General features: G+C 38.8%; 1 protein-coding gene across 4 annotated transcripts in view; it reads right to left on the reverse strand.

Moving 5' to 3' along the window:
* FARSB (phenylalanyl-tRNA synthetase subunit beta) overlaps nt 1–21,607 on the reverse strand; it is a 66,024-nt gene extending 44,417 nt beyond the window's left edge. For all 4 annotated transcript variants that reach the window (XM_036254297.1, XM_036254298.1, XM_036254300.1 and 1 more), the window contains exons 1-13: nt 21,532–21,607; nt 16,638–16,693; nt 15,250–15,404; nt 14,750–14,819; nt 14,072–14,187; nt 8,573–8,723; nt 7,481–7,589; nt 6,336–6,406; nt 4,333–4,394; nt 3,067–3,118; nt 2,200–2,261; nt 1,735–1,942; nt 1,183–1,263 (exon numbers count right to left, since the gene is read on the reverse strand). In XM_036254297.1, the coding sequence (XP_036110190.1) occupies nt 1,183–1,263; nt 1,735–1,942; nt 2,200–2,261; nt 3,067–3,118; nt 4,333–4,394; nt 6,336–6,406; nt 7,481–7,589; nt 8,573–8,723; nt 14,072–14,187; nt 14,750–14,819; nt 15,250–15,404; nt 16,638–16,693; nt 21,532–21,589 (1,251 nt within the window). In that variant the 5' untranslated portion in view covers nt 21,590–21,607. The remainder of the gene's footprint in view (nt 1–1,182; nt 1,264–1,734; nt 1,943–2,199; nt 2,262–3,066; nt 3,119–4,332; nt 4,395–6,335; nt 6,407–7,480; nt 7,590–8,572; nt 8,724–14,071; nt 14,188–14,749; nt 14,820–15,249; nt 15,405–16,637; nt 16,694–21,531) is intronic.
* Between the last annotated feature and the right edge of the window lie 1,553 nt (nt 21,608–23,160).

Genomic DNA, 23,160 nt, shown 5'->3' on the forward strand with positions numbered 1-23,160 from the left:
ACGAAATCAAATTCTAAAAAATAATATACATTTCTCAACACTATTAGTTTGTATTTCATTTTACATGAAACCATCAGTGCTCACAACTGTGTACGTACATATGTGTGTACATGTATGAACAACATGGTAGTACAAAGCCAGCATACACAGTATGAGTACAGAAAAGGCAGGGTCTGGTCACGGTTCTTCTGGTATCTGGGCAAACTGTCAGGTACTCATCACCCTCTCTTGGCCTCAGGCTTCCTCACTGATACAGTGGCTGACATACAACAGATGTATCATAAATGTTGTTGAACAAATGATCACTGAATCAGAAAAAAGAAAGTATTGAACTAGATGTGTAAGGTCCCTTCTGATGTCAATATCCTGTGAATTACAAATGCTCAATGAAGTGACTGTGGAGAGGCTGCATCTCCTTACCCACCCTCCTTGTACGGCAGTAATTCCCACTGCTGCCTTCTGTAAATACTCTAAACACTGAGATTCTTAGGGCTGGAATTGAATTGAGGGGAGAAAAAGAAGTAGCTTCTTTAGTTGCCTTTGTTTTGGTTTGGTTTTTACCCTACATGGTTACATGAAACTTACCTGAATACTACAAACTATACAGCAGGCACCACAGAAATGCTCAGCAAGAGAAAAGGAAACTACAAACTACCTACACATTTTATTCTTTTCAAATGGTCAATCTGGTGGGGGAGGGGGACTTCCGTCTGATTTTGTAGTAAAATTCATTTCCTGATTTAGGCCCTTTATGTCAGCTTTTCCACTCAAAGCAAATGCTATGGACGTGTTCCAAGACCAAGAAGTAAGTGTAATGTGGAACGGCCCCCAAGCCCTTAACCAGGGCGGCCTCTGGTGGACACAGACCAAATCAGGACTAAAAACTCTAGCTTAATAAAGCTGCTTATGAAATTCATTGTGAACCATCGACACTCACATGAAACTATAAAATACATTATCATCTGTTATCTAGGACGCTTTTCCAGTCCTTCATATTTTTCTACGACTAAAAAAATCTTCCAAAATTTCTTTACGAGAAAGTTGTACCATCTCAAGTAACAAAATTACTCTTTAAAACCTGGAAATGTTGGCAGTCTAGATGTTACAAGTTCATGAGGAATCCTGGAGTAGATAACTCCGTTTCGACGTTAAGTCAGCTGGGCAGAGAGCGTGTACACGTACCAGAGCAAATGTAAGTGCTTCGGTGAAGCCGGCAGCTGCCATGTCATGTCTTAGAAGTTCCGTGAGCTTATTAAGGGGAAACTGGGGGAGAAAAGTTTACTTGAATTCACCGCAAAAAAATTTTGTATTTTTAAGAGATTTATACAAAACACGTCATTAAAAGGAAGCCACCCTTCCATCCTTATCAATATACTGCTAGTACCATCCCTTACTCACCTCCTCACCACCCCAACACTCCTACAGAGGTACAATACCCCACTGTCCCTCCCCACACACAACTTCTGTCTCCAGGCCCAGGCTAAGCAAATGAATCTCCCAGTCAGAGATTCGACAAGGGCCCCATAGGCAAAACCTGTCTTTCTTCAAAGAACTAATCGTTACAGGTTTTCAACTTACTCTAATCAACCAGGCATCTGTTTTGTATCCTCTCCAAAGCAAAAGCCTCAGAGCAGGGCATGCCCAAATTCCTATGTTCTGTTTCTCAAAGCCTTCCTGACATTCAACAATCAGTTTCTAACAATAAGGAGTGTTTATTTAAGGGTGCAATCTTACTTGATTAGCTATGGTGTATGTTTTTGGGAGAGCCATCTGAATGTTGTTATATCCATAGGCAATAGCTGCATCTTCTATAATATCACATGCATGGATAACGTCTGCTCTGGTCGGAGGGATTTCAATCTCAATCTGATTCCCATCGCCAATGACTTCTGACTTTAAGTACATCCTGGTCAGAAGCTTAGCAAGATTTTCCGGAGTTTCTCTGAAATAGGAATGTACAGACCATAAATTTCACTGGATTACTTAAAACATGTTTCTGTTTTATTTTAAAACATGCTACTACCTGAAATAGTAACCTTTCTTTCTGAATCCTAACATATGTCCCATCATCACATGACTTATTCTCAAGGGCTATTAAATCCTCTCCAAGCATTCTTTCAGGAAAAAGTAGTGCTATGTACACTTCATTCTGGAATTCTCTCCAATCAAAAATAAATAAATGAAGTCTTCAGAACATACCTGATTCCAACCTTTTTGTTAATTAGGTCAGCTCTCACCATCTCCTTTCGGTAAGCCAGTTCCTTAAAAGAAAAAGTGTTTGAGAAGCTTAAATCACCATGGTCAGATGCAGCCTTAGCCATTTTCTATTTCAACTTGCTGTTGTCAGTTTCATTTCCCTCCCAAGAAACTGTCATCAGAGCCACATGTTGAAAATACCCGGGGTTTTAAAACATTATTATAGGGGAATAAATCTGCTACATCATATTCATATATGGACATTCTACTGCTGGATAACTGGAACTGCTCACAAATAACAAAATGCCAAATTTTTTCTCTTTTATATGGTCAATCACCATTTTCTTCAATAAAACAGCAGTGCATTTATCATTTCTAAAATGCTAATGAATCCTGCTGAAGATTTTCAGTCTCATCTTAGGCAAGCAGGTGTTTATGACAAAGAATAATTCATGTACCATTATGTACTCTCTTCATACGAAGTCCAAGAGTGTTATGAAGACATTCCGTGCCTATCATTTTTCTGGGCAAGGAAATGCAGCCATGCCCGTGCTGGCCATGAGGTGCTCCAGGAGCCAGTACTGCTGGAGCAGCTCATGAACTGGTACTCAGTCACCTTCACGCTGTACATAACTCTACCATGCTAGGCAGGAACAATCACACATAAAATCCAGGCTTTACTGACCTTTGGAAACATATCTATGAATATTTCTTATTGCTAGATTACTCTCAAGAGTATTAATTAGCAAAAAGGTCATACATTTTAAAACCTGTTTGAACTCAGGTAAAGACAATAAGCCAGAGCCTTGCTATTAAAAATGCAGTTGTCAGGTAGAAGCATCCTCATCAAGTCACTTCTTAAGTACTTACTGGAAAGGTGTATGATTTTCCATTAGGAAAAACCACCTCAGCTGCTTCAACCCTGAAAAAAAAAATTAAATGAAATACTTAAGAAAAAATGGGTCCATCATTTCTAGAAATGTGTATGGTTAACAAATCTTCACTTAGTCTACAACTTTAGCCTCCACATATTCAAACTAGTCACGTTCCAACACTGCTGTTTGGATGAATCCTCCTAAATACCACCTTACTCTGCTAGTCCACCTCCTATGGCTCCAGGTCTCCTCAGGCAGTGCCCACACAATACGTCTGTCTCCCAGTCCTGCGGAGCTCACACCCTCTGTGGCCTCCTTGCCAACACTGACACGCAGAGTCCAGGCTTTACCGAGGTGGTGTGTTACACAACAAAAACTGACTGGCACAGCCGCTAAAATCAGTTTTTAAAAAAAGCGACTGAGCCCTGGCCAGTTTGGCTCAGCAGTTAGAGCATCGGCCTGCGGTCTGGAGAGGCCCGGGTTCGGTTCCCGCTAAGGGCACGTACTTCGGTTGCAGTTTGTCCCCGGCCCTGGTTGGTCGTGCGGGTGGCAGCCACTCGATGTGTCCCTTCACGTCGATGTTTCTCTCTCTCTCTCCCTCCCACTCTATCTGTACAAAAAATGGAAAAATATCCTCGGGTGAGGATAAAAAATAAATAAAAATAAAAAAAAATAAAAAAAAAAAAAAAGCGACTGATACTGCTCATACAATTTCAGTCCTACTTTCTAGTTATACATTTTGAATTATAATTACTATTCTAGAATAAACTATGATGCTGGTACACGGTAAGAGCCAAATAGGTATATTAAATAAAATTTTTAATTAAAAAGAGCTTTGAAAAACTACAGTAACCTTACTGATATATATGTACAGGATATAGGATTTGCTGATATATATACTTCTCTCCCTTTGTTTGGCTGTTCCTCTTGCTGTTCCTTCACGTTTACATTCTCAAACCCAATGATCCTTAAATATGATCCAAACCCAATGACAGCTTAAATGTCACTGCTTCCACAAGGCCTGCCCAGACGGCCTCAGCCAGGAGTAACGTGAACTTACACACAACCAAACATTACTGAAACTTTTCCAAGTACTTATCACTTTTTACTTTATACATTATTTATGCATATGTCTTAGTTCCCAAAGAGAGTAGATGTTCTATTTACAGGAACACATTTTTCATCTTTATATTTAGCACAAGGCCTTCATGCTTTGCCTTCAAAACAATAGGCTACTGATAAAGGTGCCAATTGAACTTACGTAAACTGATTCTCACAATATTCACTGAACGTGGTGGCAATAATATCAAGAACTATTTTTGCCTGCAAAGGAAAAAGACAAATGTTATGATAATCTATAAATATACATATTCTCTCTTCATTCAGATGGAAATAATTTAACATTTAATATAATTTAGTTCCCAAACATCTAAAAATGGTCCTTTACATTGTAAAAAGGGGAATGGAATAAACACTTATGAGCTAAATGAGGCCTGTCCTTATCTTTGATTGTTCAGCATTCATGCGGTGTCCTGGAAGTTACAATCAATGACTGAGATTTATTTCCCTGGCCTCCTCCATTGGAGTTACCACGTTTTGAGAAACAAATGGTTAACTACGGATCAACACCCTAAGTCTCTGCAGCCAGATGCGTGATTCCTATCCCAACCACTGACTAGCAGTCTAACTCTGGGTAAGTTACTTACATGTCTTTGTACCTTAGTTTCTTCATCTGTAAAATGGAGATAATATAAGTCCCTACCTCATTTGGTTATATATACATATACATATACGAATACATATATATGTGTGTGTGTGTATTATAAACAGAGAGCAATGCCCGCTATAGTGAAGGCCACAGAGATTTGTTAACATTTTTCAATTGAACAAAAAATATGCTTAGAAAAAAATACAGTAACCTTATTGGGATATATGCTTCACTTTTATATACACTTTACTCTCATATACAAGCTTCAAGAAAGAGATGCGAGGTCTGCTAATGTATGAATTTAAAAATATGTTTTTAATTTGAATATTACTATAACAAGATTTCTCAAGGCAAATATGGTACATAAAAGTTATAAATGAAATACCTAACAATGGTCTCCAATTCTATAAATATATGTGAACACCACTTACCGGCCTTCTACACTCCAGCCTTCTCCTGCCATTCAAGTTTACCTTTCTTAAGCTGCTTAACTGCCATCTCACTCTGCCTTACTCAACATGAATAAAGAAATCATATGCCACAGAAAAACTTTCCCAGTAATCCAACTCAAAATACGTAGTGGCTGAAAGTGAGAGCACAACTAGTATTCTACATATTCTGGATATCACTGTGCACATAAACCCTTTATTAATTGCTTTATAGCCAGTTCATTTTAAAGAATTTTTTTTACCAAATACACAAAGGTACCAAATTACTCAACATTTCAATTAACAGATCACATTACAATACTTATCCCATTCTGTTTTATAGCTAGATAAGTGGCTAATTCTCCCACGATTACAAGTTCCTTGAAGTCAAGGAACATGCAACTTACTACTAAACTCTTGGCACTGAGAAGACAGTAGGTACTCACTAAACATGTGTTGATTGAATAAAAGCACCATAACCAAAATATAGAATATCTATCTATATTTTTATAATTTTCTTAAATATGTTCCCACCTTCAAAATAAACATATTTTAGCCCTGGCCAGTTTGGCTCAGCGGTTAGAGCGTCGGCCTGCGGTCCGGAGAGACCCGGGTTCGGTTCCCGCTAAGGGCACGTACTTCGGTTGCAGTTTGTCCCCGGCCCTGGTTGGTCGTGCGGGTGGCAGCTACTCGATGTGTCCCTTCACGTCGATGTCTCTCTCTCTCTCTCCCTCCCACTCTATCTGTACAAAAATAAATAAATAAATAAAACAAAATAAACATATTTTAGCCCTGGCCAGTTTGGCTCAGCGGTTAAAGCATTGGCCTGAGGTCCAGAGAGTCAGGGATTCGGTTCCCGCTAAGGGCACGTACCTTGGTTGCAGTTTGTCTCCGGCCCTGGTTGGGTTGTGCGGGTGGCAACCACTCGATGTGTCCCTTTCACGTCGATGTTTCTCTCTCTCTTTCTCCCTCCCACTCTATCTGAACAAAAGATGGAAAAATGTCCTTGGATGAGGATAAAAATAAACAAACAAACAAACAAACATATTTTAAAATTTAACCATATAGTCTTGGCCCAGAAGTAAAATCTATCCTAACAGTATAAAAATAGAAAAATGTTTTATTTACCTTAGTAAAGTCAGTTCCTGTGCATTCGATAAATACATTTCTAGTATTTACTGTTATTTTGGAATGATTTCCTACAATGAACACAAAACAATCAGTTTCAGAAACAAGTGCATTAAAAAGCTCTACAAAACAGAAACTACATTTTAATTTAGAACACAATATAAACTAACATCTCAAAGTAAGGGGATATACATTTTTTTTAAGCCCTATTGCAGAATAAAGACAAGATAATAACAGGCCTTACTGAGTGCATTCAATGTGTCAAGAGCTATGCCAAGCACTTAACAGAAGCTGTCTTACCTCATCTACACCACAACCCTATGAAAGAGTTGCAGAGAGACAACTAAGATTCAGATAACAAACTGATTGACCATGATCACAAGGTAACAAGGATAAGATTTAGGTCTGAATCTGGCTAACTCCAAAGTCCAAATTCCCAAGATCTTGAGAAGGCAAAGACTCTCCTACCTATGGCTTCAACATCACCAAATTTTGTAATTACATTCAAGTTGCCTTATCAAAAAGCCTTCAGAAAAAAGTTAAAAGGGCAAAATTCAGTTTAAAAGTTTTAATTTATAAAACAAAGCAGAATTTTAATGTGAGTTTAACCAAGTGAACTACCTGCTAAACCCAAAACATCAATACCCTTTGAAGGAATTTAACAGAATCCAGACACTGGTATCAGAAAATATTTATAAACTTGGATATTTATACATTTATAAATTGTATAAAAATCCCAAGTAAGCTCAGCTGGTATGGACTAGTGGTTGAGCGTCGACCCATGCACCAAGAGGTTGCTGGTTCGATTACCGGTCAGGGCACATGCCCAGGTTGTGGGCCAAATCCCCAGTGGGGGTGTGCAGGAGGTGGCCAATGGATATTCTCTCTCATCAAGGTTTCCATCTCTCTCCCTCACTCTTCCTCTCTCTAAAATCAATAAACAAAACACTTAAAAAAAAAAATTCCAAGTAAAATGTTATTGAATAAATGAATGGAAAGAACTATTACAAAAAATTTACAAAGACCTGAGATTCTCAGATTTACTTAATTTGATTTGATTCATCCACCTCTATTGAGAACTCTACAGACATGCTGAAGAAGAAGAAGAGACAGTAAAAAGCTATGATGCTTAAGAAATAGCTCACCATTGATGATTGGAGGCATTGAAAGGACGACACCATTGCTATCATAGATAACTGGGTACAGAGGTTTATTTTCAATGATGTGTAAGTAATGTTTAAGGTGGTTGTCAGTCTGAAAAAAATTAAGTCAAACAAAATTAGTTTTTTTATTTCTATCAATGTAGTTTACATACCTACCTAGTATAAAAAGGTGAAAAGTCAGAACAACAATAAAACTGCCACAAATGACAGAAAGTTCTCAGTTGGTAAGACTTTCTAACATAAATCGGTATCTCCACATCCTCTCACGGCCTCATCTCCCACTTGAAAGAGATGAGAACACAAATGAGCCGTTTTTCAATGGTGAAAACAAATCTGCACTGGTAAGACTCAGCTATCTCAAATAAAACACACACTGTCACAAAACAATTTAATTTGACTTGGGGTGCTGAATACACAATACAGTGTACAGATATTGTGCTACGGAATTGTGCACCTGAACCTGTATAATTTTGTTAACCAGTATCACCCCAATAAATTCAATAAAAAAGAAACAAACAAAAAACTTCTTAAATAAACTGAAAGTAATCACTAGCAAATCAGGCCAAGCTGCCTTTTTCTAATGGTACCCACTACCTCTTGATTATGCAAAGTTTAAAATGACTACTGAATTCATTGTCACTGCTGGACGCTAAAATCATGATAATGGGCAGATATTTTGTAATAGTGTTTCTGCCGCGCGCGCACTCACACACACACACACACACACACACACACACACACACACAAAATCAGCCAAATCTTATTGTTCCTTATACTTACATGAAGTTTTAATTATACCCAAATATGAATATTACAATGTAGTATGGTCTACTTCAACAGTTCTCAATCCTAGCTGTACATTAAAATCATCTAAGAGGCTAAAAATGTAATAATAAAACAAAACTACACCCAGTACCCCTCCCCTAGATCAAATAATCATTATCTCTGTGTTGGAGCCCAGATACTGCTATTTTTTTTTTAAGCATTCATTACATTTTTCTAATTCCAAGACTTGACTTTGAAGGAATTTCAAGATTTATGCAGAACTACTGTATAATATAAAGGAACATTTACCTTGTATATGTTCATCAGTTCACAGGCTGTATACTCCTTTGTCTTATTTAGAGGTTTGAATTTGATATCTGAAGGTCGCTTCGCAGTAAAAGTAAATGGGCCTGACAAAGTGTCCAAATCATGGGTACCGATAGCAACCAATGCTCTTTTCCTAAACGATGAAAGAGAGGGAAAGAGAAAGCGAGAAAGAGATAGAAAAAGAGATTTGAATATTCCCAAGCAGCAATTCTAAAGATAACACAGACTGTTTTTAAAAGTTATTTTTAGACACTTCTCTAAAATTGCCTGTTGCTTTATGGCAACTTTAGAGGAGTACAAAGAACAAATTCTCCCAACTGTTAGAAGTAATGAGAAATTATAAAACTACTAACAAAACATTATTTCAGGCCCTGGCCAGTTTGGCTCAGCGGTTAGAGCGTCAGCCTGCGGTCCGGAGAGACCCGGGTTCGGTTCCCGCTAAGGGCATGTGCTTCGGTTGCAGTTTGTCCCCGGTCCTGGTTGGTCGTGCGGGTGGCAGCCACTCGATGTGTCCCTTCACGTCGATGTTTCTCACTCTCTCTCCCTTCCTCTCTCTCCCTCCCACTCTATCTGTACAAAAAATGGAAAAAATATCCTCGGGTGAGGATAAAAAAATAAAAAAATAAAAAAAAAAACACATTATTTCAGTAGCTGAAGTAAACTCCCTGCCATTATGTTTCCCAAGTCCTATGTTATAGAACCTTCTCCAAGTCAACATTCCTTCTGTCTTCTTTTAACCTTATTTCCTCTCAATGTCCTGAAGTGAACAAAAATGTTTTATTAAATTAGAATAAACTAACAAATTGTTGTATTTTTAAAAAATGTTTGTATTGATTTTTTAGAAAGAGAGAAACATCGATGAGAGAGAGAAGCATCAACAGCGATCAGCTGCCTGCTGCATGTTCCCTACCGGGGATCAAACCCACAACCAGGGCATGTGCCCTGACCAGAAATCGAACCACTGACCTGTTGGTGCATAGGCTGATGCTCAACCACTGAGCCACACCAGCCGGGCATGCATTTTTTGTACTTTTCTGTATTTTCCTAAATGTTCTGTCACATTGCTATATTATATTAATAATGGAGAAAATTTAAGAACTGTGAATTTACATTTATAGTTTAATGTAAGGAAAGTTCAAAGGTCATTAATTTCATTTGTCCTACAGTTTATCTGAAAAGGACTTAAGGAAATTTTAGGAACTTACAATAAGTTACAAATTAGAAGAGAAAGAAACAGAAGTAGAGATAGAAACAGATCCAGGAACGATGTCAGTACTAAATTAGAATCAATGGGCCCATGGTCTTAGCAAGGAGGGTCACAAATCTGGCTCTAAGCTTTCTAACAGACAATTCAAAGAAGGAAACTTGGTCAGAATTTGTGGTGTTCTAAAGATTTCTTAAAATAGGTTTTAAATGTATATGCATATATTTGAATACGTATGCATAACCACATATATACACCAAACAGAAAAAATGCATTAGTAATCAAAGATTTTATTAAAGTCTATGTTACATTAACTATGAAATAGTTTTTAAAATTTGTATAGCCCTGGCCAGTTTGGCTCAGCGGTTAGAGCGTCCGCCTGCGGTCTGGAGAGACCCGGGTTCGGTTCCCGCTAGGGGCATATACCTCGGTTGCAGTTTGTCCCCGGCCCTGGTTGGTCGTGCGGGTGGCGGCCACTCGATGTGTCCCTTTCACATCGATGTTTCCCTCTCTCTCTCTTCCTCTCTCTCCCTCCCACTCTGTCTGTACAAAAAGTGGAAAAGTGTCCTCGGATGAGGATAAAAAAATAAATAAATAAATAAATAAAATAAAATTTGTATAAAACCAATTTTGGTCAACCTCTAAGACCAGTGACTAAAACTTGAATAAATATGGTTGAAATGAACAGAACTGTTGACAAGCAAAAAGGAAGTAATACTTGACTCAATGAGTTAAATGCTTATGACAGATAACTCCAAAACTATCACAGGTTGAAATATATATGGTTCAATAAGTTTAGATAAATTAACAATTAACAAACCCATGGGTAAGAAAGTGTGCTTTTTTTTTAGCATTAATATTGGTCTCTTAATCCTAAAACAGGACCTCAAAATATTACTAAATTTTAACTTCAAACCAATCACAAAAAAATACATTTCAGATGAATCAAAGAGCTACCCATTTTGAAAAACAAAAGACAAACATACACACAAAAAACAAACCATAAAAAGTGTTCAAGGACAATATAAAAGAACAAAGCTTAAACACTGAAAATTTATTAAACATTTTGGTCAAAATAGTAATATATACAATCCTAGTTTACTAGAACTGTGTTCTTAAGAACTGGGGTTGACTAATGTTTAATCAACTCTGTTCCACTTCTCAGATTTGTAATCCGTGTCAAAACCAATATACAGTATAAGCATTATTTTAAAATTAAAATAAATATACTTTTAGATTTTCAATTTCTAACTTATTATGAACTTCAGTGGCATTGTTACCATTAATTCAGGGTAACAAATGACAAGCACTTGTATATTTCTATCATTAGGAATCAAAACACACTTTATTTCCAGAGCGGAGCCTGAGCCCAAGGACACCCCTTCTTAAGTTAGCCACAAAACATAAAATTCATACAGAAGACTGATAAATGTGAGTATACCCAAATTGAAAACCTTATATACCCAAAAGAGCCCCCAAAGTCAACACACACTGATAGAAGTTTATAAAATAGGTACAGAAAAGAGATTACTATTCCTAACATGTATGAATGTCAAGATCTCACCACACCGGCAGAAACTTCAGGGGCTGCTGTGAAAAGCAGCAGGGGGCTGAGAGGAGGCAGCACACCCAGCTGCTACCCCTGCCGAGCTCTGGTCCAGCCGCGCACTTCCAGCCGAGTCTAGCTAAGTATTCAAGAGCCCTTGCCTACAAGAGCAACCCCACTCCTCCGGCTAACGGGACAAAATCAAGAGCATCTTCCATAACACTCTTCTGTATGGAGCCACAAAGCAGTGGACATGAGAAGAAACGGGGAAATGTGACTCATACTTCAAACAAAACCCGTCCACAAAACCCAGCGCTAAAATGACCCAGACTTTCAAATCACCACACAGATTTTAAAGCTCTTAGTACAAAAAATGTGCAAGAATTATGGGGAAAATATTCACATAATGAACAGATGAGGAAATATCAGCAGAAAAAGAGAAACTTCAATAAAGGAACCAAATGAATTCTACAGATAAAAAGTAAAATAACTAAAGTTAAAAAATTCACTGAACATTTCCAGTCCAGAATGAGTAACAAAGACTAGATTTACTCTTCTGCCTGAAACAACCATAAAAAGGCAAAATATATGAAATAACAGTTCTCATGGCTGGCACTGAACGGAGGAGAGCAATTCCTGAGACAGAAAACAAGGTGAGCCCCACGAATGCCTGGGGGCTTTCCAAGCTGCAGGGCAGGAAAGGGGGACCGGGTTGGAGCCCAGTGACCCCGACTCGAAGAGACATAGCTGAGAATCTAGAGACCAAGACGGCCAGAGTTCAGTGGACAGAGTACTGGGAGAGGAGATCTGCGGAGGGTCCCCCCAAGTATTCACCTGAGTACTGAGTGCACGCACGTGAGAAGCCACCTGAGGCCGCGGAAAGACTCGTCCACGAGAACTGGAGGAAACAGTGCTCACATAAACAAAACCACACTACACGTGTGGCAATGGATACAGAAGGCAGAAGGGTCCTGCCTCAGTAAAAGCAACTAATTAGCTCTACACAGATCAGTGAAAAACACAGGGAAAAAACAGCAGAGAAAAGTCAGTGAAACCAAGTCTTAGCCACACTGATCAAGGGAAAGAAGACACAATGCAAAAGGTGGTATCACTACAGATATAAAAGGATAAGGGTACATTACAAACAACTAAATGCCAATGAATTTGATAAATTAAATGAATATATTCCTTAAAAATGCACATTTCCAAAGCTCACTCAAGAGATTAATCAGGATTTACTGACAGATAAGGACTCTTGCACACAAGAGTATTAGGATGTGATTTATTCCTCCTCTTCGAAAAAGCTCATGATTTCCAAATATACCACATAAAAGTTTGGAGTTAAATTAAGTGAGGAAATGCCTTCTGATTTAGACAAAAAATAGTCTTAAAGAAAAATAGAGTCTTCAAATAAAGTAAATCCAGAACAGATAATCTGGCTCAAGCAGATTTATTAGCTATACCTGTACTTGTCAAAAATCTTATATCTTGTTCTTTATTCTGAAATTATATTTAAATTCTTATTTTTTGCTTAACTGTTAACCGGGGAATTCCCTTTTTGCTGTATGCAACATTTGATGTATTTATACGTCCCGCCGGGTTAACAGGTTAACAATGACATGCTAGCAAGCTAAAAGACTCTTCTTATAAAAGAACTAGGATAGAATGTTATTTAGAATTTGAAACAAACAAAAAACATTTTTCTACCATGTAAGTAAAGGTGTTTCAGAGAACACAGACCCTATGAGCTTAATCACAGAAGTTATTTTTACTTGTCAATATTTCTCTTTGGTCTGTGGGCTGACACTCTAACCACTGAGCAACTGGCCAAGGCATTGTCAATATTTCTCACCCCGGAAGAAAACATCCAGGGTCTCCCTCCCCTCAATCCCTTCCCTAGCCCATCACTTATGCCCAAGCCTCTTCCAGTCTCCACGGTTTACCAAACTGCAATTATAAAAAAATTAAAATTCTATTTCCTACTTTTATTCAAGATATATATATTAATCATACCTTTGATCAGAGTGAGATAACTTATGTTAATATACTTCAGAATCAACACAAACATATTTGATATATATTAGCTAAAGCCTGGTGTCTGATATCATCAGTAAATATATAATTTCCATTAGATTCTTGAAATACTGAAATTATTTCAAGGACTCCCATCGTTATGTTCTTTCACTTCAGGAGTTCAGAAATGATTTAGGTTTGAAGATCACTATACTGAAGTGTGTGGGAAATGATGTATAGCAATGTCAAAGATACAATAAGAAAACTGGTCATTTAAAAGTCCCCAGTTTTATATGACAATTTATAATTATACTTACTCAAAAAGTAAATTCAAGCCAAAAATTTTCCATTTTAAAAATGACAGGTCATACTTCAAATTACCACTGTTTAATATTTAGTAGTGCAATCCACTACTGATGATTTGAACCAAAACACAAAAAACAAGAAAAATCTCTAGGATTAGATAATTCTCTATACAGTAATCAAAATATATCTTATTTCTCCACACATACACTATAAACAGTCATAATTAGCTGTCTGGTAAAGCAAATTTAAACTCTTATTCCTCTAACACTTTATTACTTTAGAAATGCTTTGAAAAAATCTGTATACGAGGAAGGGAGGAAAATAGGAAAGGGAGGGAGAAGGGGAGAGAGGAAGAGTAAGGAGAGAAAGGGATAGAAGGGAAGGGAAGGAGAAAAAAGATGCAACCACAAACCTGCAAATGTTCTGATGCAGCTTCTCCTGAAGTTCAATGAAGCTGTCATAGCGATCTTTAGTAAACTTGATATTTCGGAGAACTGCTGCTACGGCGTAAGGGCGTATTTTAGCTGTCTGAAATTCATCATATCATTAGATGTCAGTATTAAGGTTTTTTTTCATAATAACATTGTGTAATAGCAAGTTAGTGGCACTCTTGACATTGTCACACATCTTCATTCAAACAAGTATATATTCATTTATTCAACCAACAAATAATAAAACATACAGGTGACAAGAGACAAAGTCCCTGTCCTTGTGGAATTTCCATTCAGTAAGAATTCTAAAAATTTACTAAATAATTGAGATAAAAATTAATCTTAAGTAGTCTACTCATAGTTGATATTTTTTAAACAAATTATCCTCCCCTGAAAGTTTATTTTTAATTGCATCACTATAGCACAATTTAAACAATTTGATCTCAAATATATTTAAAATAAACATTTGGATGTTATTTTCCAAAATTATTCATAGAAAACAAATGCTTTGCTCCCTTTCATTTCTTGATACAAACAAACTGACAGTTTTTGAAAGCTAGAGGTTAAATATATTAGCAAATGATCAAAGAAATTATATTTATAGATATGTACACAAAAGAGACTATTTTCAAAGGAAAATAAGATTTAATCCTTATTACCTCTTCTGTGATGATCAATTTCTGGATTTCTCCATTCGGCATTACCCGTTTATATACTGGAGCCTTTATCCTAAAATAATATTAAAATAAATTTGCTCATTATTAACTGAAACATGTGTTAAATTAATCATATTCTCTGCTGTGTAAACAAAATGAACAGAACTAGGACAATGGGATGAAGTTACAGCAAATCAAATTTGAACTGAATATTAAAAACAAAAAAATACAAACTAAAAACCTTTCTAACATTTAAAGTTCTCCATAAAACCATGAACCACTTTCAGTGTTAAAATATGCTCCCAAAATGAAATGACTCAACATTCAGACAGTTTCAAATGGCTACAATCTACCTGAATCTCACCCGCCAATCATCCCTCTAAGCGACCTAGATCTGTGTACTTGTCCAACAAAGTTTTTTCTAGAAACTCAGAGTTGCTGATAATGAGAAGCAAAGAAAAAATATCCAATTTGACAAAGTATTTAATGAATATGTACCTTACCTTTCTTTAAAGACTTGAAGTCCTCGAACCAATCCCTCCAGACACAGGAGATCATATCTATTGGCAGGGACATCAATTTTGTAAAGAATGACAGTAGATGCCCCCTCTGCCTTTTCAATACCTTGTTCTTTACTTATAATTTCCTTCTCAGAAGTCTAAAACAAGCACAAAAAATAAAATAAAATAAATCTAAATTCTTTTGAAAAAATAGTTGTCAGCACCATAAAGCAGTAACTACATTACACATATTCTTTTCTGCAACAAACATAGATTTACTATATCTGCAACAAACATAAAAATGGCTTTTACTGAGTTCACACATCTAGCATCCTCATTCATATTCTCTCTCTCTCAAATTGAAAAAAAGGAGGCCCAAGGAGACTAATATATGAGGCCCAGACAGGCAATGTAATTGTTTATGGTTACACAGCTAGTGATCTACTACTCAAATTTTCTGATATCCAGTCCAGTGCTCTTAGATGTCATACAGCCTCAAACCTAATTTTAAGGTCTAGTGAAATTATTAATAGCAACTTAATATAAACCACAGAAATCTCAGCCAACTTCTCAAGCATACAGATGCTTATTAATATATAAAAAAGTCTTCCTATAATATTAATAAAGAAGCAGCAGGAAAAACAAGGCAAGACAATGAACATTTTTGTCAGCCTCACGATTTTGTAACTTTATAGTGTTATAAAACATGATTAGATCAATAAGATAAAAGTCTTAAAAATTAACACTATATTTTCTTTTTAGATATAAGTATGTCTTTAATACATAATCCATATTAATATATTTTATAAATAAAGCTATTTTTTAAATAGTTTAATCATTATATAATCAAAAAACTAGGAAAATGCTTCATAATAATTTCTAAAAGCCATTCTTCAAAAATAGATAATTTTACAAGATCAATGTACAGTGTATACAGTAATGAATTAGGAATGAACTAGTGCTGGGTAAATACACATGGAAGAAGGTGGGGCTGGGAACAGACAAGTGAAGGAGAGAAGCTGGAGGCCAAGGAGACAGCAACATTTCCACTACTTCCCAGGCCCCTTTCTGTGTGGTTAATCTGCAAAAAGGCACCTCACTGCTGGGGAGCTCACTCTGACTCTATGGTTACCTGAGATGGTCTACCCATCACCACAGCACTAGTCAGATAACTTGAGGTGACTGCACAAAGAATAAGGCATGAACCTGTTTTGAGATTTTAAGCAAAGCAACACTCTCAGAACCAAAGCTTGGCCTCTTAACACAGAGAACACAGGAATCACCATAGCACACAAGTGTTCTAACCATAATGTAACAAAGATAAACTATAGCGAACCTTTGAAAAAAGGGCTTAAACACAGAATATTAGAAAATAAATATCCAATACATACGATTTCATCAAGTTCCAGGCCAAATTCAAAACATAGTTCATCAAATTCTTCGTCAGCTAGTGGGAAAAAAGGATATTGCTTTAATCTGATCAGCATAAATGAAAAGTATATAAACTGCATTTTCTTATTGCCTTACATGAAGCACGCTAAGTATCAGCCATCAGATAACACCTTTTAACAACAAAAAAGCTTGAACAAAAAATTTAAAAATAAGAACACACAAAACTATTAAAGGACTGATTCATCTAACTTCAACTACAGAAACAGGTTTCCTGAATTGAGCAGTTTATATTTACTTAGAAGAAAAACAACATCGACATGAAAGGGACACATCGAGTGGTTGCCACCCGCACAACCTGACCAGGGCCGCACAACCTGACCAGGGCCAGGGACAAACTGCAACCGAGGCACGTGCCCCCAGCAGGAACCGAACCTCTCTGGAACACAGGCCGACTCTCTAACCGCTGAGCCAAACCACTGAGCCAAACCAGCCAGGGCAGGGCTGCATTTTAAAGACCCGTGGCAGGGTGGTGGATGAACTGGAGTAGGGATTCTACTGCAACAGTACAGGGGAGACAGTGAGGACTTGATTACAGCAGCAGTATGAGGAAGAAGGAAGAGGGTGAATCTGTAAGGCAGAGTCTGTAAGTCTCAATGACTGAATGGAAGGTGGTAACAGTGAGTGAGCAAGAGTCCAGATGACTCCCAGGTCTCTGGTTGGGGGTATCATTAACTAGGGCAAGAAAATACCAGAAGTCTCCAGTGATCCCTACTACTTGATACTCATACCCTTGTGCGAACTGAGATCTGAAGCAATCACAAGAGTGAACATGGGAAGACATTCCCCAGCCCAGCCAAGCCTGAAATGATGGCAGGCCCAGCTGACAGCTTAACTACAGCTTGGTGGGAGACCCCCAGAGCCATAACCACCCAGCTAAGCAGCTCCTCAATGCCTGTTTCTCAAAAACTGAGAAAAGTAATCAGTTATAAAGCAACTGCTTTCTTTTACCTACATAAATAAGTAAGGATACCTCAGAGGGTGAGCCATGAAAAGTGATCCCAGGCCTTGAGACCTAATCAAGAATATTCAACACTTGCCAGCTCAACTTCAGGACTGCCATGATGGACCACTGACTCCCATGTATCTCCCATTTCCCCTCCTTTTGAAGAGGAATGTCTGGAGTAGTTATTCCATGCCTGTCTCCTCCCCCCCCCCCCCACTATTAGGGGTAGGTAAGGCAGATAGCCTGTCCCTTTAGTCTCTAAGGTCAAGAGTCACTATACTCAAGCAACTGTACTTAAGAAACTACATCCCAAGAGCCTCATCCACACCTGGACCTGATTTAGATGAGATTCTGGGTTTTGAGCTGCTTCATTACTAGGGACCTTGAGAGGGGTGAGCTTATTCTGAATGTCATTGGAACATGAATCATCGGGGGCCAGAGGGCAGACAGTGGTAGTAAGCATCCCACAACATATGCCTCCTGATGTTCACACCCTCCCTCACTGTGCCAGAATTGGTCTGTGTAACCTACAGAATATGGCCAAGTTGGTATATCACTTCTAAGATGTTAGTGAAAACTGGCTTCCTCCTGAGCACTCTCTCAATTGCCTGCTCCCTCGGACTTCTTACTCTGGGACAAACAAGCCACCATGCTGCAAGTTGTCCCAGACAGAGGTCAAGGTGGGAAAAACTGAAGTCTCTAGCCAAATTTCAGCAGTGAACTGAGGCCTGCCAACAACCACTTGAGTGAACTTAAGAGTTAGATTCTCCAGCCCCTACTAGGCCTTTAGATGACTATAGACCTGGCAATTTTACTACAACCTGGTGAGAGATCCAGGGCCTGAACCACCCAGACAAGACACTCCCAAGCCCTTGACCCTCAGAAACCATGTAAGTAATCAAATGATTATAATTTTAAGCTACTAAATTTGGGGGCAATTTATTATGCAGTAACAGATAACTAAATGGTCACTGACCAAATTATAGAGAACCATTACAATATATTGAATCCAAAAAATATATAAAATTTAATAAATTTTAAGTGAGGCATGTTTATTCCTGTGTGTGTGTGTGTGTGTGTATACATATATATACACACATATATATGCACGTGTGTGTGTGTTTATATATCTATCTATCTATATACAGACAGATATATAAAGTCCTTAACTGAATCCTAATTATCATACCATTTGTTTTACAGGCATATCTCGGAGATATTGCGGTTCAGTTCCAGACCACTACGATAAAGCAAGTTGGTCTTTATGCTGGTGGAGAAACTTGCCTTCAATTTGTAAATAAAAAAACAACACCCATGAGTTATGTCTGTATTTCTTTCAGCTGTATTTCACATGCTTAAAAGCAAGGAAAAACCAACAATAAAATTGTGATTAATAATTCCCTGACAATAACAGCCCTGACAGGTTTGGCTCAGCGGTTAGAGCGTCGGTCTGCGGTCTGGAGAGACCCGGGTTCGGTTCCCACTAAGGGCACGTACCTCGGTTGCAGTTTGTCCCTGGCCCTGATTGGGTCGTGTGGGTGGCAACCACTCGACGTGTCCCTTTCACGTTGATGTTTCTCTCTCTCTCTCCCTCCCACTCTATCTGAACAAAATATCAAAAAATGTCCTCGGGTGAGGATAAAAATAATAATAATAATAATAATTCCCTGTAACAAAATGATACACTTAAGTAACTACATATCAGAGGTTTGTAGGATAAACACAGGTGGCTCTGACAGTATTGCCAGCAATTACTGCAAAGCAAAACCAGAATTTTAGAACAGTGATAATAAACCAGTTAACAAGAAAATGAGTGGCAAAAAAAAACACCTGAGGCAAAAGTCAATAAAGTAGACTAAAGAGATAAAACTGCCCCATAGGGGCCAAATGACCAGAACAGTAAAAGCAGCTTGAGACATATCCTTGATAAGCAAAGAGGGGGTAAAGGGGAAGGCAATGTAAGTAGAAACTGTGGAATTTAGGACAGACATAAAGCAACCCCTGGAAGGGCTAAAAAAAAAAAAAAAGAGGGAGTGGGAATAGAAAAGAGTGAATGAGACATTATCTAAAAATAAGAAAAAAGGAAGAAGCCTGGGGTTAAAAAAAAAAAAAGAGGGTAAGAAACAAGAGGGATCCCCACTACTTGGAAACCAGATGCTTGCCCAACAGGCTTTTCCAATTTGACCTCCAGCAAATCAACAGTTAAAATTTTTCATCCTGCTGGTGTGGCTCAGTGGCTGAGCAATGACCCATGCACCAAGGGGTCATGGGTTCAATTCCTGGTCAGGACACATGCCCAGGTTGTGGGCCAAATCCCCAATGAGGAAGCGGCCCATCGATGTTCTCTCTCATCGATGTTTCTATCTCTGCCTCTCATTTCCTCTCTCTCTCTCTCTCTAAAATCAACAAAAAAATATTTAAAAAAAACAGTTAAAATTTTTCAAGAAAAAAAAACACATGAAATATAAACTAATGATTTTAAAGATTTAGTAGCTAACAGTTAGTTGCAGAAAATCGAGCTTACCCAATCTCTCTCAATATGAAACAAAAGGGAGGAGGCAGCTAGAGAATATATTAAAACATCAGCTGACAATAAATATGTTATAAAACCTGGATTATTTCTTACTTTCCCAGAGATGGATACCGGGTGGGAACTAATCAATGTCTTGAACAAAGGTTTGCTACATACTGTCTTATGCAATTCAGGTATATTATATACCATTAGTGTGAATACAATTTAAAAGGATGGGTAAAAAATATAAAAAGGCATATTATAAAATAAGAAATGTAGGGAATAAGAGCTGAGTTCAGAGAGCAAAGGTATAACCTTTTTTTTTAGGGACTTAAGGCAGAACCTTAGGGAGAATAGACTTAAAGAATACAGAGTATCCAAAAGTGCACCTTCAGAATTGTTTTTAAAAGCTAATATCTTATTAATATCACAGTAATATCTTATTCCAGGAAGCAGTACCTGTTAAACCGATTAGAGCTATGTTACCATATTGAACCCTAAAACCAAAGATAACGCACAAATCAAGTTGCCACATACAACCTTTATACGAGCTGATAATTATGGGGCGGACAGATGTAATTCCAACTGCTACATCTATACGGTAACTGATAACTGTAGTTAATATTTCCCCCTTTTTAAAAGATAGGAGCATATTTAGAACTGAAGAAGAGACGAAGTGTAGCTAGCATGAAGACTAAACTCACCGAATAGACTCCCAGTCACTCAGGTCTCAGCTCAAACGTTACCACGTTCCCTATCTAATGTTATTCTTACAACAGTAACTTTTTTGTTTCTTTGATAGCATTTAACATTCTCCGAAATCACTTTCGTTATGTGCTAGTTAATTATTGTTTGCCTCCCTCATCAGAACATGTGAGTGGCCCTTAAGTGACATGTGCACTGCTGGATTCCCAAAGCGCTTAGAACAGCGCTTAGCACACAACCAGGCGCTCAATAAATGTTAATAAAATAAAACAAAGACAGAATGCCATCACCCCTCCTGCCCCAACTTCTCCCGCCCCTCATGAACGGAGTTCCCTTGTGGCCCTTCTTATCGCACTCAGCTAGCTACACTAGCGATGCGACCCGGGCTTCATTCCTAGTGTCCCCTGGCACGCAGAAGGCGCTCCGTGCAAGAACAGTGAAGGCATGACACGGCGCGCCGGGCACGTGCGGGCGATGCATATGCAACCCGGGCGAGACCGGTTCCGAGAGTTTACATCAGTCCAGGCCGGACACTTCCACCGTCAGCGCCCCTCCCCTAGACCGCCCGAATCCAAAACGTGTCAAGCTGCGGGAACACTGCCGCGAAGCCCTGTTAGAGGGGTCTCAGCCTCCGAGGAGCGGCACAGAACCCAAGCTATGGCGCCGCACTCACTGTAGGTCCGGCCCAAAGCTTTGAAGAGCAGATCACGCTTCACGCTGACAGTCGGCATGGCGAGTGGGGCGCACTGCGCCTGCGCGGCGAGTGGACCGGGACGCTGGGACTGAAGTATGTAGGACCCGGCCTTCATATGTGTCTTGAATATTGCCAGACTTCTTCCAACAGCTTCTGCTTTTATTTTTCATCTAACGGAAAGTAAATTGCCAGTATTAAGCTCAGCAAAACTATATGCATTGGGTAAATAACCTAAGAGCTGGTAAAGGAGACAGAATTGGATAGAATATGCTACAATTTGATGGGCAGCACACTAGATAGACCGCAAAGGCCCTCACACCTCTAACGCGCGGTGGAAGGAGAACGCCAAACTAGGTGGGCGGGGCAAGAGGTGGGGGAGCGTGGCAGGGGGCGAGGTCTCGAGGTAGAGAATCTTGGCAGGGAGGTGGGGAGAATGTGAGTGGGCGGGGTCTGAAGTAGCTGAAGAGGAAGATGTGCAAATCCGAGTAACAAGAGCAGGAGAATATAAGCTTTTACTTCATTCTTGCAGAGTCTCCCTTCTACACTTCTAAACATTAGACCTGTGCTTTGTTTCAACCTTACAGCAGTCCTATAAGGGAGGCCTCATAAAAGACCTCTTTTTAGAAGAGGAAACAGACTGATGTTTATTCAGTGCTGTCTGCTGGCCAGTCCTATGCTCAATCCTCTACCAGCATTAGCAGATTTCCTCATAACAAACGTGAGTATAATAGGCCGAATAGCCCCCCTACGTAATTCACTAGGCCCTAATCCCTAGAACCTTTAAATGTTGTCTTAAATGGAAAGAATCGTTGCAGGTTAAAGATTTCAAAATGGTGAGAACGTCATCCTGGATTATTAGAATGGGTCCTAAATAAAACCACATGTGTCCTTGTAAGAAGGATGCAGAGGGAGATCTGACAAACAGAAGACAGGCAGACACAATGTAACCAGAAGGCAGAGCTTGGAGTGATGCAGCCACAAGCCAAGTAGTGCCAGGAACCACCAGAAACTGAAGAGGCCAGGGAGATTCTCTCCTAGCCCTCTGTAGCAGGCCCATAGTGTCTCTAGACACCTTGATTTTGTCCCAGTGGAAATTTGTTACAGCTGCAATAGGGAATTTACACACCAGGGTAGGTACCACTACCATCATCCCCATTTCACAGATGATGAACCTGAGGCACATGCTATTTGAATCACCCAATTCTCAAGGCAGAGCTGAGGCAGTTCCGCGGAGGGCCTTGCCTCCCCCCCCCCCCCCCCCCACACCTTCTGTACAGTGAAATAGGGTCTTCAAGGCTCTTCAGGTGAGGGAGCAACAGCTTAGTTGGATTTAGGCCTCCCTGATTGCCGATCAAATCATTGTTCACTGTATTAGTAGCTTCCCTCCATGGCTGCAGGCAGCCCCTTCCTAGTGCCCAACATAACAGATTGGCAGAGTCCCCATTAATGGCAAACATCTCAAATGCTAAATAAAACTCTCTGCCCTTAAATTGGTACCCTGTGCTCAATTAATGAATAAAGGACTTTCGGAATTATTGCATGCTAACCTGCTCTCCTCTGGACACTCCAAAGTGTTCTGTGGCCTCTGAAATTGTTTTCTTGTCTATA

The sequence above is a fragment of the Molossus molossus genome, unplaced genomic scaffold (genome assembly GCF_014108415.1).
Source record: "Molossus molossus isolate mMolMol1 unplaced genomic scaffold, mMolMol1.p scaffold_m16_p_11, whole genome shotgun sequence".
Taxonomy (NCBI): domain Eukaryota; kingdom Metazoa; phylum Chordata; class Mammalia; order Chiroptera; family Molossidae; genus Molossus; species Molossus molossus.